Source organism: Lytechinus pictus, chromosome 6 (assembly GCF_037042905.1).
Source record: "Lytechinus pictus isolate F3 Inbred chromosome 6, Lp3.0, whole genome shotgun sequence".
NCBI classification, from domain to species: Eukaryota; Metazoa; Echinodermata; class Echinoidea; order Temnopleuroida; family Toxopneustidae; genus Lytechinus; species Lytechinus pictus.
Window position 1 is genome coordinate 22,953,058 of NC_087250.1, and position 13,548 is coordinate 22,966,605.

At 34.4% G+C, this 13,548-nt stretch overlaps 2 protein-coding genes across 2 annotated transcripts in view; one reads left to right on the forward strand and one right to left on the reverse strand.

Annotated features, from left to right (window-relative positions):
• The first annotated feature begins 2,632 nt into the window (after positions 1-2,632).
• On the forward strand, positions 2,633-11,497 carry LOC129262811 (uncharacterized). Its single transcript, XM_064101233.1, has 2 exons — positions 2,633-2,857; positions 8,057-11,497. The coding sequence occupies exon 2, from the start codon at positions 8,102-8,104 to the stop codon at positions 9,755-9,757; it is 1,656 nt and encodes a 551-aa protein (XP_063957303.1). The 5' UTR covers positions 2,633-2,857; positions 8,057-8,101; the 3' UTR covers positions 9,758-11,497.
• The window catches only part of LOC129263101 (mitochondrial potassium channel ATP-binding subunit-like), a 39,219-nt gene continuing 37,160 nt past the window's right edge, over positions 11,490-13,548 (reverse strand). The window contains exon 10 of the mRNA XM_064101234.1: positions 11,490-12,830. Within this exon, the coding sequence (XP_063957304.1) occupies positions 12,648-12,830 (183 nt within the window). The 3' untranslated portion in view covers positions 11,490-12,647. The remainder of the gene's footprint in view (positions 12,831-13,548) is intronic.

Genomic DNA, 13,548 nt, shown 5'->3' on the forward strand with positions numbered 1-13,548 from the left:
ATAAATGGATAGAGAAAGACAGGAGGAAGAAAGAGAGTGGGAGAATAAGGATAATGTTGAGACGAAAAAAGACAAGATGAAGAGAAAAAGAAAGACAGAGAAAGAGATAGAGAAAGGTAGTGATAAATGGATAGAGAAAGACAGGAGGAAGAAAGAGTGGGAGAATAAGGATGATGTTGAGAGACAAAAAAAAATAAGATGAAGAGAGATGGAGAGGGAAAGAGAAAGAGTAAAACACGAGAAGGGGAATTAAGACATAGAAAAAACACAAAGATAAGGGGATAAAGAAGTTAGAGAAAAAGAAGAGAAGAAATTGAACTGATTGTACACTAAAAATTACTATCAACGCCTTATTCACTTGACTGAATGTTTGTTTACTTTCAAGCATCACTAAGCCAACATTGATTCTATATGTAGACAAGACATGCCAGTGGGCGTTCCTCTTTATTAATATAACATAATAATTATTTTTCAAGGCTGTTCATTTTTTTTCATATCGGATCATATCAGTTCATGCCATGGTAATTTCATTTACCTGTGACTATTACAACTTTTGATCTTTCATATCTAATATCATAGATAATACAAACATTGTAAAACAAAGATAAGTAATTCAAGAGGGGACCATATATATATACATAAGGGTTAGTCATACATTATGAAATAGCTATAATCTTGTTGATTTATTACTATCATATAGTGAATCTAGACCAGGGGCCCAACTAAGGCCGTGTTTATGCATCCACTTTTCAGGCCAGAATCAGCATTTCCAAATGTGGTTAGTCCAAAACACGGTTGCGTCCATGCTTACTTTCATTTAAACGCTGTTTCAAAACGCCGATCGTAAACTCACAAAAAGGTGCGTTTGTAAACGTCGTTTGACCAGAATCAGGCTTTCTGGGGAAGTATAAACAGAACCACGATCGTAAACGTGTTTAAATAACGTCATTTGGTGCATGCTTCCGGTGAGATGAAAATCCGCGGGCAAATACAGTCGCATTGCTCCATGGTCGCATGTTACCTCCACGGAATTGCCTCTCATCTCCCTTGTTACATTTGCATGTGTGATAATTGATATAAGTACTATCACTAGTATTACTCTTCCAATTTGTCATCACAATGAATGTTGAGGGATTTACAAAAAAAAAACCTGGAATATGAGTTATAATGAGGAGACATCGCCAGATGCCCATAAACAAATAGATGTTTTATTATTTTATTATGTATACTTTAATTTAATTCTTTATTTTTTCTCACTATTATCCTCACCATGGTGGAAATTATATGGTTATATCAAGAAGCTCCATGCAATGACTAAAATATCGGAAATTGTTCGATGTTTAAAAAACAGTCAACGTACCTTCCCCATAACAACTCTTTCGAAAAAGGGCGTGCCCAATTTGACCTCGCTTTCCTGCTCAACGAAAATTACGATGCGAAGCCAGCTGGAGTTAGTGATTTCGCCTCTGAAAAGTGAAGCATAAACAGCACTCCCAGAACCACGTTTACGATCGGCGTTTTGAATCGACGTTTGAAAACGCTGATTCTGTCCTCGCAATGGAAGCATAAACACACCCTAAGATACCTTGATGTGGGGGGTGGGGCAGATCAATGACTTAAATCTCACATCACTCTCTACTGAGTGACATAACCTAAGCAAATCATTACTCTTTCTTTACTTAATCTTTATTTCATCTTCTTAATTCCTCTTCCTCCTTTCTTTTCCTGAAATTTTCCCTACCTAAAATCACAAGAATATACAGATAGAAGTTGGATGAAATTTGCAAAACATGTCTTAAGAATGCCATCAGTATATGCTCAATTGAAACAGCAATGACTTGGCAACCAAATGGAAGAAGGAACATTGGCTGTCCCAAGCACACCTGGCGGACTTTCCTGAAATACTTAGAGTTGGCCTATAACCTTGATAACAATCTACTTAAAGGGGAATCCAACCCAAATAAAAACTTGCTTTTATAAGAAAAAGAAAAATCAGACAAGTTGATAGGTGAAAGTTTGATCAATATTGGACAAATAACAAAAAAGTTATGAATTTTTAAAAGTTGTAAATATTGGTAATCACTGTACCCATGGAGACTTCAAATTGGCCGCATATGGGATGTCATAGTGATGTAAGGCAAGGACTACTCTTCCATGTACTCCAATACATATTATGGCTAAAATGTCATTTTTCCCAAAAGTTTTAATTTCAAATTATATTTTTCTTTCATGAGGACATAAAACAATATACTAGCTGGATTATATTTAGATTACTGCCCCAGGGGAGTGGGTACCTAGGAGAAAACCACAAATCCCTGATAATAAATTACATGGCCTATGGGAAAGTTGTCCTTGCCCCTTGTCATAATTTACTCACTCAGTTGCCAATTTGAAATCTACATACTATTAGTGATCTCAATTTTAAAGCAGCTAGAACTTTCTTATTGCTTGTCCGATTTCTTTCAAACTTTCGCCATTCTATTTAATTTATTTTTCTCCTTCCCAACACAACATTTTATGGCCAAGGCTGGATTCCCCTTTAAATTTAGTGGTTGCAAAACTCAAAAGTGACGACAGCTTCCTGCCTAATGCACTACACAGGAAGAAGCCTACCCCGGTCTAAAGTATCACTATTCATAACAGTGGTATAACTCATGTCCTGATATGATCGATATTTCCTCATCAATATTACATTACATATTAATATTGATCTGATCAGATAACAACTGCTGTAGATGCTGTTAAAATCTTCAGATACAGCCATATTCTGGTACTGACAAATTGTGCTCTAACTCTGCAGTTTTTCATTTGAATTCCAGATTGCTTTACAACTCAGATTTCAAATGATTGTGAACAGGTAATTTAACTTCTATAACTTTAAATAATTGATCTTAATAGTAATTTGTAATTATAAGGGGATGGGGGAAATTATTAGGATATACAGTGCAAGCCAAACAGTGCCTTTCAGAAAAAAGGTAATCTAAATCTAGAGGGCTGATATTCCGATCATATTTAATTTTGTGTAATTATCTTCATGGATATAAATGAGAAACTCATCAGCTTTCCATTGATACCATATTTGTACCATTTATGCCACGGATGACCGAATCAATCGCTGTTGAAGACAACAGGTCCAGAGACCACTTTTTCCAAGTTTTGGTAAAGTGGGTAAAATGTGCACTTGATAAAATAACGTTTTCCAAAGTAATTTTTGGAATGAAGTGTTACTTGAGGTATTTTTCTGAAATGATGAGTGAAAAATTGATGTCTTATCATGGACCTGGTCTGATTGGCCCACACCTTCAATATGTCCTCCTCTCCTTTGAAAACAAAGCCAGAAGCGTGGAAGAATATCTTGGACAGCTCGTCTCACCAGTGGCAATGCCGGATCATTGTGCAAAACATCCACATCATATCGAATTCGGCCCTGCAAGTCATCAAAATCTTGGGGAAGAGTTGCAAAAACCTTATTTTTAATTGTCCCTTAAGGAAATAATCACAGGGCGTGAGGTCAGGCACTTTTGGTGGCCGTTCAATGCCATATGGTTGAGGGCAACAACTCAATGTCCAAAGAGTTCTCTGTGTCTATCATAAATGATGCTGGAACAATGGGCAGGAGCGCCGTCCTGAATCCACCAAAGATGCCTGTACACTCCTCACAACTGTCTCTCAAAATGTTGGTCCAATTGTGGTACGATCTCCTCTATAATGGTGTGCAAGTACATTCACTTATTAATGCTCCTTTGGAAGAAAAAGGGTCCAATCAAAAGATTTTTGCCAGCTCAGGCATCAATGAAAGTATTTACATCAGCATCTGCCTTTTCATCAAGTTTTCAAAAACTTGGAAAAAGTGGTCTCTGCACCTTTTGTCTTCAACCTCAACTAATTTGGTCATGCGTAGCGCAAATGGCACAAATAGGGTATCAATGGAAAGCTGATGAGTTTCTCTTTCATAATCATGCACAACAATGTCACAAAATTAAATATGCGTTGAATATAAGCCCTTTGGATTTGGATTACCTTTTTTCTGAAACGCACTGTATACTGAAACCATAGACCTATGAAGAGATGGACATTCATCGATATTATGAATTCACCAACAAGTGACTGTTATTGTCATCTGAATAACATTCTCTTCATATTAGTCTACTTTGGTTCTATGATCGTCATCATGAGAAGAACCAGAAGCAATTCATGATTTGACATTTATATTCAACAGATTGTATGTGCAGTAGATAATAAATCCCTTAAATCATTGGAAACTGATGTGCAGTTCTTGTTTACCTTTGGTAATCTTTGTTCCATTTGTTTATTTGGGGAAAAGTCAGAATATTTTTATATTGAGGCAATTTTGTGATTAATTTGTTTACCATTTGAATTTGAAATTCCATTTTCCCAAGTTTCTCCATAACATTCCAGATATATATGGCACAACAAGGCATAAATTGTGTATCTTTCAAGGTTATTGAGGTCCTTATGTGTAAGCCAAAGTGAGCAGATCGAATGATATCATATATGCAGGGTGCAACATAAGCGCTTGCCCGATTGCCAGGGGCAAGTAAAAGTTAGAGTCAGGCAAGTGATTTGAAGCAAAGACAAAAACTAATTGCCCGAATCGGGCAAGCAAAATTCTCATATAGAAATTATATTTTAGAAAGATTCCCCATATTTCACCATCAGAAATATGGAGAAAAAAAAAAGAGACAAATAAAAGCCATATCATTAATTTCTTCTTTCAAAAAGTTTATAAGTCATGATTCTAATTGCAAAATTTGTGCCATTTTCTGCAATAAACACACAACTCAGACACGTACACACACACACAGAATCAATGGCAGTCTAGCATACCTAGCTAGCTAGCGCCTCGTCATGCACGTAGCCCATGCATGTAGTTAAAGGGATGGTCCAGGCTGAAAATATTTATATCTTAATACATAGAGTAGAATTCACTAAGCAAAATGCCGAAAATTTCATCAAAATCGGATAACAAATAATAAAGTTATTGAAGTTTAAAGTTTAGCAATATTTCGTGAAAGCAGTCGTCATGAATATTCATTATGTGGGTTGATGATGTCACATCTCCACTTTCCGTTTTCTTATGTTATTACATAAAATCCTTATTTTTTCATTATTTCATACTTGTGTGATAATATGTCTCTCTAATAATGAAATAAGTTGTGGCAATAAATATCTAAAGCACTATTCAGTTGTCAATCCAATTTTTCTAGTTCTTGGAGGAAAAAATTTGAATAAATCTAATTTCATATAATAAAATACAAAAGAACAAGTGGAGATGTGACATCATCAGTCCACCTAATGAATATTCATTACGACTGTTTTCACAAAATATTGCTAAACTTTGAAATTCAATAACTTTGTTATTTGTTATCCGATTTTGATGAAATTTTCGGCGTTTTGCTCAGTGAATTCTACTCTATTTATTAAGCAATATATACTTTCAGCCCAGACCATTCCTTTAAGTTTCTACGGAGTACGGTGCTGCACGAACAAAGTTTGCTATGGAAGAAATCTCCCAAAGAACTGTCAAAATTCACATTTCTTGCAGATGAAAACTCTTGTAATGTCTATATTTCCTAAAAATTGGGGTAGCTCTGTCATTTGTAAGCAGTAAAAGGAGAAATTTTCACTTCTGTTATGCTTCAAAAAGATCAGGTTTTGAATGATCGTCTGTATCACACACACTGAAATAGATTGTTTGACAGTCCCACATTTGTGTTAATGTTGATAAACGTGGTTTCTTTCGTAACTATTTTTTTGCCAAGGAAATTGATAAATTTTTTTCTTTACTTATGACTGGATAGTTTGAGCTTTCTTCCTCTCTGTTCTCTTTCTTTCTGCCTATCTTTCTTTCTTTTCTTTTCAATCTTTATTTCTTTAAATGTCCTTGCTTCTTTCGTTCGTTTTTTCTGTTACTATAGGCTCTATACATGTAGCTGTCTTTCTTTTTGTCATTCTATTTTTCTTTCTTCCTTCCATCCATCCATTCTTTACCTTTTCTTCCTTACTTTCTTCATCCCTTTCATTCTTTCTTTATTATTTCTTTCCTTCATTCCTTTCTATTTGTCTTTCGTTCTCTTTCTCCTTCCTTTCTTTCCTTCTGATTTTCTTTATTTTTGTCTTTCGTTCTTTTGATCTTTCTTTTTCTTCCTTATTTTTTCTTTCTGCCTTCCTTCATCTCTTTCCTTCATTTCTTTCTGTCTTTCATTCTAACTTTCTTTTCTTTCTTTCTTTTTTCCCTTCCTTCCATCTACCCTTTTACCTTTTCTTTCTTCCTTCTTTCCTTTTCTTTCTTTCCCTTTCTCTTCCTTCCATCCATCCTTTTCTTTTTCTCTTTTCTTTCTTCCTTTTACCTTTTTTTCTTTCTTTTTCTTTCTTTATTCATTCCTTTCTTTCTCTTCCCCTCAGTTTTTTCTCTATTTTTCTTTCTTTCTTTTTTCTTTCCCTTCTTTCTTCCTTCCTTTCTTTCCATCTTTCTCTTCCCCGCAGCCATTCTCTCTCTCTATCTTTCTTTCTTAATTTCTTTTTTTTTCTTTCTTCCTTCCTTTATTTCTTCCTCCTTTCTGTCTTTCTTCTTATTTTTTTTCTTTCATTCTGTCCCCTCTCTTAATTTCTTTTTTTTGCATCTGGTTATTTTCAGTGATTTCTCCTTTTTTTATTGTGTCCTAGTCCCCTCCAAAATATATGGAAAATATATGAGATTAGGAAATTAATTAAAGAGCACATTGACCATATATTTTGTCATGATGTACAAGATAAAAATCATTTTAAAAAATACAGCTACAAGGTACATCAGTAGTCATGTTGAAAAATATATCAATAAAGCTGTCAATGGTATGGTATGTAAAACCGTAAGCATATAACTTGTTTTGAAGCAATAAAACTTTGTTTTGAAGGATTTTTTCGGGCAAGTAAAATCTATATTCGGGCAAGTATTTTCCAACTATTTGAAAATTTACGTGCCCGACTGGGCAAGTGCTTCAAAAAAGTTATGTAGCACCCTGATATATGTATATCAAAAAAATCACTGCTCCAGGCATATGGTGAAAATGGGACTCAGCCAACAAAAATCAAGACCAGGGAAACCGTTCCTTCTTTAAAGGGGAATCCAACCCAAATAAAAACTTGCTTTTATAAGGAAAAGAAAAATCATACAAGTTGATAGGTGAAATTTTGAACAATATTGGACAAACAACAAGAAAGTTATGAATTTTTAAAAGTTGTAAATATTGGTAATCACTATATCCATGGAGACTTCAACTTGGCCACATATGGGATGTCATAGTGATGTAAGGCAAGGACTACTCTTCCATGTACTCCAATACATATTATGGCTAAAATTTCATTTTTCCCAAAAGTTTTATTTCAAATTATATTTTTCTTTCATGGGGACATAAAACAATGTACTACCTGGGCTATATTTAGATTACTGCCACAGGGAAATGGGTACTTAGGAAAAAACCACAAATCCCTGATAATAAAGTACATGGCCTATGGTAAAGTTGTCCTTGCCCCTTGTCATAATTTACTTACTCAGTTGCCAATTTGAAATCTACATAATATTAGTCATCTCAATTTTAAAGCAGCTATAACTTTCTTATTGCTTGTCCGATTTATTTCAAATTTTCACCATCCTGTTTAGTTTATTTTTCTCCTTCCCAAAACAACATTTTATGGCCAAGGCTGGATTCCCCTTTAAGTGATCAGAAACGCCTTTGTGATTATGTTATTGCTATTGTCACAACACCTCATTAAGATGCACATAACCAGGTGACAGTGACTATCATTGGATCAAAGAAATACTCGCATTAATCGTCCATATCTTAGGTCCATGCATGATGAAACCCAATGTACATTTGCTGAAGAAGATTTTTTTTTTATTATTGAGTTTAGCTTTTGCATTAATGTTGACATATGTGAGAAGGTCCATGGGTAAGGTCTACATAACTTTTTTTTCACCATATACATGTAGCTGATTTTAATCCCATTTATTTTTCAAGCTTCTTCCTGCTTCTTATCCATCTCAAATTCCTTACAGGTTTCCTCTATCATCCAGAGCTTAACAATCTTCAGATATCACATTATGGCGGCAAGATTTCCTGAAGGAAACCAAGTTCAGCTCCGACCACGAAAAGGTCATGACATGACATGGTCATGTGACAAGCATGGTGAGCCAATCGCATTTTACTGTAAGAAACACGGACTACCCGTATGTGATCGTTGCGCTATCAAAGAACATTGCCAAAAACCATGTGAGCTAGATGATATCGAGGATGTCATCTTTGAGAGGAGAAAAAAACTAGATGAGAAACGGCCAAAAATACAGGAACTTCAGAAACAAATGAAAGCCCTAGATTTGAAAATAAAGACAGCTTTAACTTTTGGAGATACTTATCTACAGACCATAAACAACAACATTCAAGCATCGTATCACAACAAGATCAAATCTGTTGAGGAAAAGGAGGACAGAATGATTAGGGTGATTAACGAGGAGGCAGATGAGGAAATAAGACTGGTAAATGAGAAGAGAGAAAAACGGATCAAGGATTGCAACATTGAGAAAGAAAAGGAGCAAAAACTCATCAAAGATAAAGAAACAAAACTTCTATCAGATGCAAAAACAATCAGCGAAATTGTTTCTAAGAAGATCAAAGATCTAACTATTAAGAGTCAGCATGTCATAAACACTATTAAGAATATTGAATCCACCATCAAACGTATAAACCAACATGATGAAACATTGGTGAATGAAGCTTCTCAAGTACTTGCATCTATTAATGAAAATTTAAGTTTGAATGTTCATCAAGATGTTAGTGACTGCCTTGACCTAATAGAGAGTGAAGTTGAGAGAGTGAAGTTTGTAGAGGGGGAAGTATGTGGAGAATACTATGGTAAAATTGATGGGTATATCGGTAAATGGGAACTTGCAAAGTCAATCCACATTCCATCGGTCGTTGATGAGCCTTGTGTGTTTGGTTTAGTCAGTGAGGATGAGATATGTGTGCAAGACGTAATTAACAATAACATGTATGTTACAAACATCAGCACTCAACACACAGAGAAAGTCATTGATGGTGTGTGGATTACATCATGTGCGCCCATAGACAGTAACAGAATAGTATGTGGTAAGAGGAGAGTTGATTGGTGGGGTGTCAGGTTGGATGGATTCATCACTCTCTATGACAGACAATGGAAGGTGATTAGAGACATCAGCATACCAAGGAATGGAAACGGTATGATTGTGTATGTTGATGTTGACAGGGATGGGATGATCCTCGCTGCTCAGTACTATCAGTCTAATATCTACGTCATCAATCCTGCTGATGATAAGATAGTAAACACTATTAAGATGCAGGGTAAGAAGGTGTGGGGTGAGATACAAGCCTTGTCAACAGGTGATATCATTGTGACGACAGGTCGTAATAAATACACTGTCATCTCACGATCGGGAGAAGAGAAGGCTGTCATACACTGTGGTGAGTGGGACTCACCACAGTGTCGCGTTGACAAACTGACAGACACACTCTACATCGCGTATTGGGATAGAGATCGTAATACCTACGCAGTTGATCAGGTGTCACGTGATGGTATCATCCAGGCAAGGAGGATCGTGGAATATGTGGAATCAGATCGCACTCGCTTCATTAGCCCTTGTCTTGTTACTCCTTCTGGTAACCTTGTACATGTAGTATGTGATGGAGACAAATTTCTTCTTTACAAGAAGACAATCCTCTTGTAAATCATCAAGAATCTCAACATAGTCTACAAGCACAGACCCTGAATGAAACTTTGATCAACAAGTTTGTCTCCACACAAAGAATAGCACATGTATACAAATCTTGCTGTTTCAATTCCTGAGCGAGAGCGCCTTCAGTACACAAGGTATAACCCTGCACATTCAGACCGTTAACTCGAGTGAAGGGTTTGCACAGCAATCTAAATGAGTGATAATGTTTTTTTAAGAACATTTAAGAGCAATGTTTTGCTACATTTCCATTTGTGTTTAACTTCAATCTGCCACCCCTTATACCCATTGGGGCAGTTTCATAACTTGTTATAGTAACAGTCAATAGCTAAAAAATACTGAAATAATTCAATTTGATTGGATCATAGTAACCTTTAGATAGAAATTGTTATTTTAACAAGTCTTTATGTAACAGGACCATGGAGACATTCATGTTTGATACAATGGTCATGCCTATGTGTTATTAAATTCAAAGTAATGTATTTGAACAACGATTATTTTAAAGTTAACAATTCAATGCTTGTGTGTTCATACATGTATTATGCTGGTAAAAGTCTAGACATTCTTTATTCAAGAATGATATCATTGAAATTTGAATCTTCTTTCTTTCAAGTCCCTTCTCCATGTTTTGACAATAAAATCATTCATATTTTGACCAATTAAACTTTGACAGAATATGATTTTAAAAATCATAAAGAGTTCGAATTTTCATTTTAACCGAATTTAAATGATATTATCATCCCACATTCCTCCGAAAGTTTACAATGCCCTAACCAAACAGATTACTCATTTCAAGAATTAAAAATTCATACTATTAAATTGAAATATATTTAGCTTTGTTTTGTATATAAATCTGTCAGTAGGTTCGTCATTGTATATATATATCACATTTAAATATTTTTTTTGCAAGCATACATGCATATCCTCGTCATTGCTTACCTTAAAATAATGTTTCAATAATTTATCCTGTTTATTTTCCCAAGCTTTTTGTTTGATCATATCTTTCACCTCTGTATTAAAGAAGATTTCCAATCTTATCTTTATAAAACCAATTCATAATACATAGTATATCCAATTTTTGTAAAAAGTGCAAATTTCTTTTATAATATAAAGTGCAGTATACATGTATAATGATATGATATTTAAAGATCATCTATTTGGGTTAATACATGTATGATAGAAGATTAGTAAAAGTAGAATTCAAGTCTTACAAATGATGTTATATTCTTTTGTAACATGTTTTCATTAAATTTAGTATGGGAATTGTAGTCCTTGATGTAAGATAATAAAATGATATGGTTGTATTTGATCTTTACACCTTCAGGAGGATTGAAAGAATTGTAACATATGAATCAGAGCAAACATTGTTTGGTGTAAATCAAGAGGAAAGAAATTGATATCTTTATGCTGGAATAAAATGGTGATAGCCAAGAAAGACAAGAAAAATTCAATCATGTATATAAAATATGCGAAAGATTGATCAATCAACTACCAGTTGTAAACACATTATTGATCTAAATCTATCAATCATTTTGAATAAATGTTGTAAATGATTGAAATCATTCAATATGGTTGTAGGGTGAAATTTGTGGGAATTTCAATCAAAAGATCATTATGGTGATAGGGAGAGACAGTTTTTAATTTCTCTACAAGGAATATTAATCTGATGTATAAACAAGTAATTTTGTCAGCCTAAATGGTAATAAAATGAGAAAATTAAACATATAGATATATATAATTGTTTCATCTGCCGTTCTTCTTTTGGTTCAATCTATGTAGAGCTGGTTAAAAATGACAGAGTGATGCTAAGAGATAAAAGAGAAGATGAAGAGAGAGGGAGAAAGAAAGAGAGGAAAAGAGAGAGAAAGAAAGAGTTAGTGATAAATGGATAGAGAAAGACATAGTTGGGATTGATCAGATCAATCATAACTCTTATCTTTACATGATTATGAACCAGAAAGTCTATTACATTCCCAATTCTAACCCTAGGCCCTCTGGGATATCAAGAAATGTCGCAAGAGCAAATGTGTCAACTAAAAGTTTACCAACTCAACTCGGCGACTCAAGATAGCCGTCACTCATCTCTCCAACTAGTCAAGACTCTCAACTTTTCTGATTTACACAGACCCTGCCAAAAGTGTATTTTTCCCCCAAAAAAAGTATTTCATAATAAAATGCTTGGCGCACTCGCTCATCGCGGCGTTCAAGCTGCATGCAAGCTATAATGCGCACTGCTCTTGCAGATAAAAAAAACAAAAAAACATTGAAACATGTGTATATCTCACCCTGGTTTTAACAAAATGATTGAAAAAAAACAAGTTACCTGAAATTACATTGATCTAATAACCATATTTGTATACGTTTTATGAAATAGAGACATATTGAGATGATTTTTCTCAATAAATTACGATTTTGTATAAAAAAAAAAAACATTTTTTTTAATACAAAAAACACATTTTTAAAGAAAAAACGTACTGCCGTATTTTGGTTGCAAAAACGTACTAAATACGTCTAAAACGTATTGGTTGGCAGGTCTGTTTACAGTCCTATTGAGGACTACACACTCATTTTAGAAAAAAAACAAAGTAACATAGGGATAGGCAGTTTTCAATCTACTGGTAAATAAATATGTAAAATTTGTTTGGTTCTTTTCTTTTAATGACAAAATTTTCCTTCGCAAAACATAATTCTGTTTTTGCTGTGTATATAGTTCTATGACAAAATGGACTTTCCATTTTAGATCACACTGAAACAGAAAATGAAAAGACAATTTTTTACACCGAAAATCAATGAAGACTAATCTTGATGAATGGCCTTCTGCTGGCTCCCCATATTCTTTGCATTGCTTGAATATTTTTCTTTTGCCTCTAACATTTTATGAGAATTAGAGATACATAAAATCAATCAATGAATTTGTTTGCAAACATGGAAGAAAATATTCACTTACCTGCTCTGGTCTTGAAGGATAGCTGAAAGTCACCTTGTCAAATTCTACGTTGGCATAGAGACTGTGGTATGGTATACACTTGCCCCCGGTCAAAGGAATACTGGGTTCCATTTTGATATACTGAAAACACAAAGAGAAAAAAATCAACGGCCGTCCTGAAATACAATTAAAGGTAACCAAAACACAAGAAGCAATCTTATTGGAAAGAGTAAAATGAGACGAACAATTTTTTAAAAAAAATTCATCAAAATCGGTTATGAAATAAGCAAGTTATGGATGTTTGAAAAGTCTGATTGTACTTTCTATGGGGATCCTCAAATCGGCAAACGTGCTTCAAAATGGCTGATTTTGTGGACAACTCTACATTTGTTTTGTACACAAATTTTCAGATTTTCCTCATTATCTTTCAAATTGCATCTTGCCTCCTTCAGAGCACAACATATGTCATGGTCAGGAGGAGATAATGTGAAATATGTAAAATAAAGGAGAAAATCTGAAAATGTGTGTACAAAACAAATGGAGAGTTGTCCACAGAATCAGCAATTTTGAAGCACGTTTGCCAATTTGAGGATCCCCATAGAAAGAACAAGACTTTTTAAACATCCATAACTTGCTTATTTCATAACTGATTTTGATGACTTAAAAAAAAAATTGTTCCTCTCATTTTACTCTTTCCAATGAGATTGCTTCTCTTCTTGGGTTTTGGTTTCCTTTAACTAAATATTTAATACAAATAATTGCCACTGTGGGGGCATCATGGTCTAGTGGTTAAGACTCTTGTCTTTCAATCTGAAGGACATGGGTTCGATTCCCAGCCATAGCATGTTTTCCTTCAGCA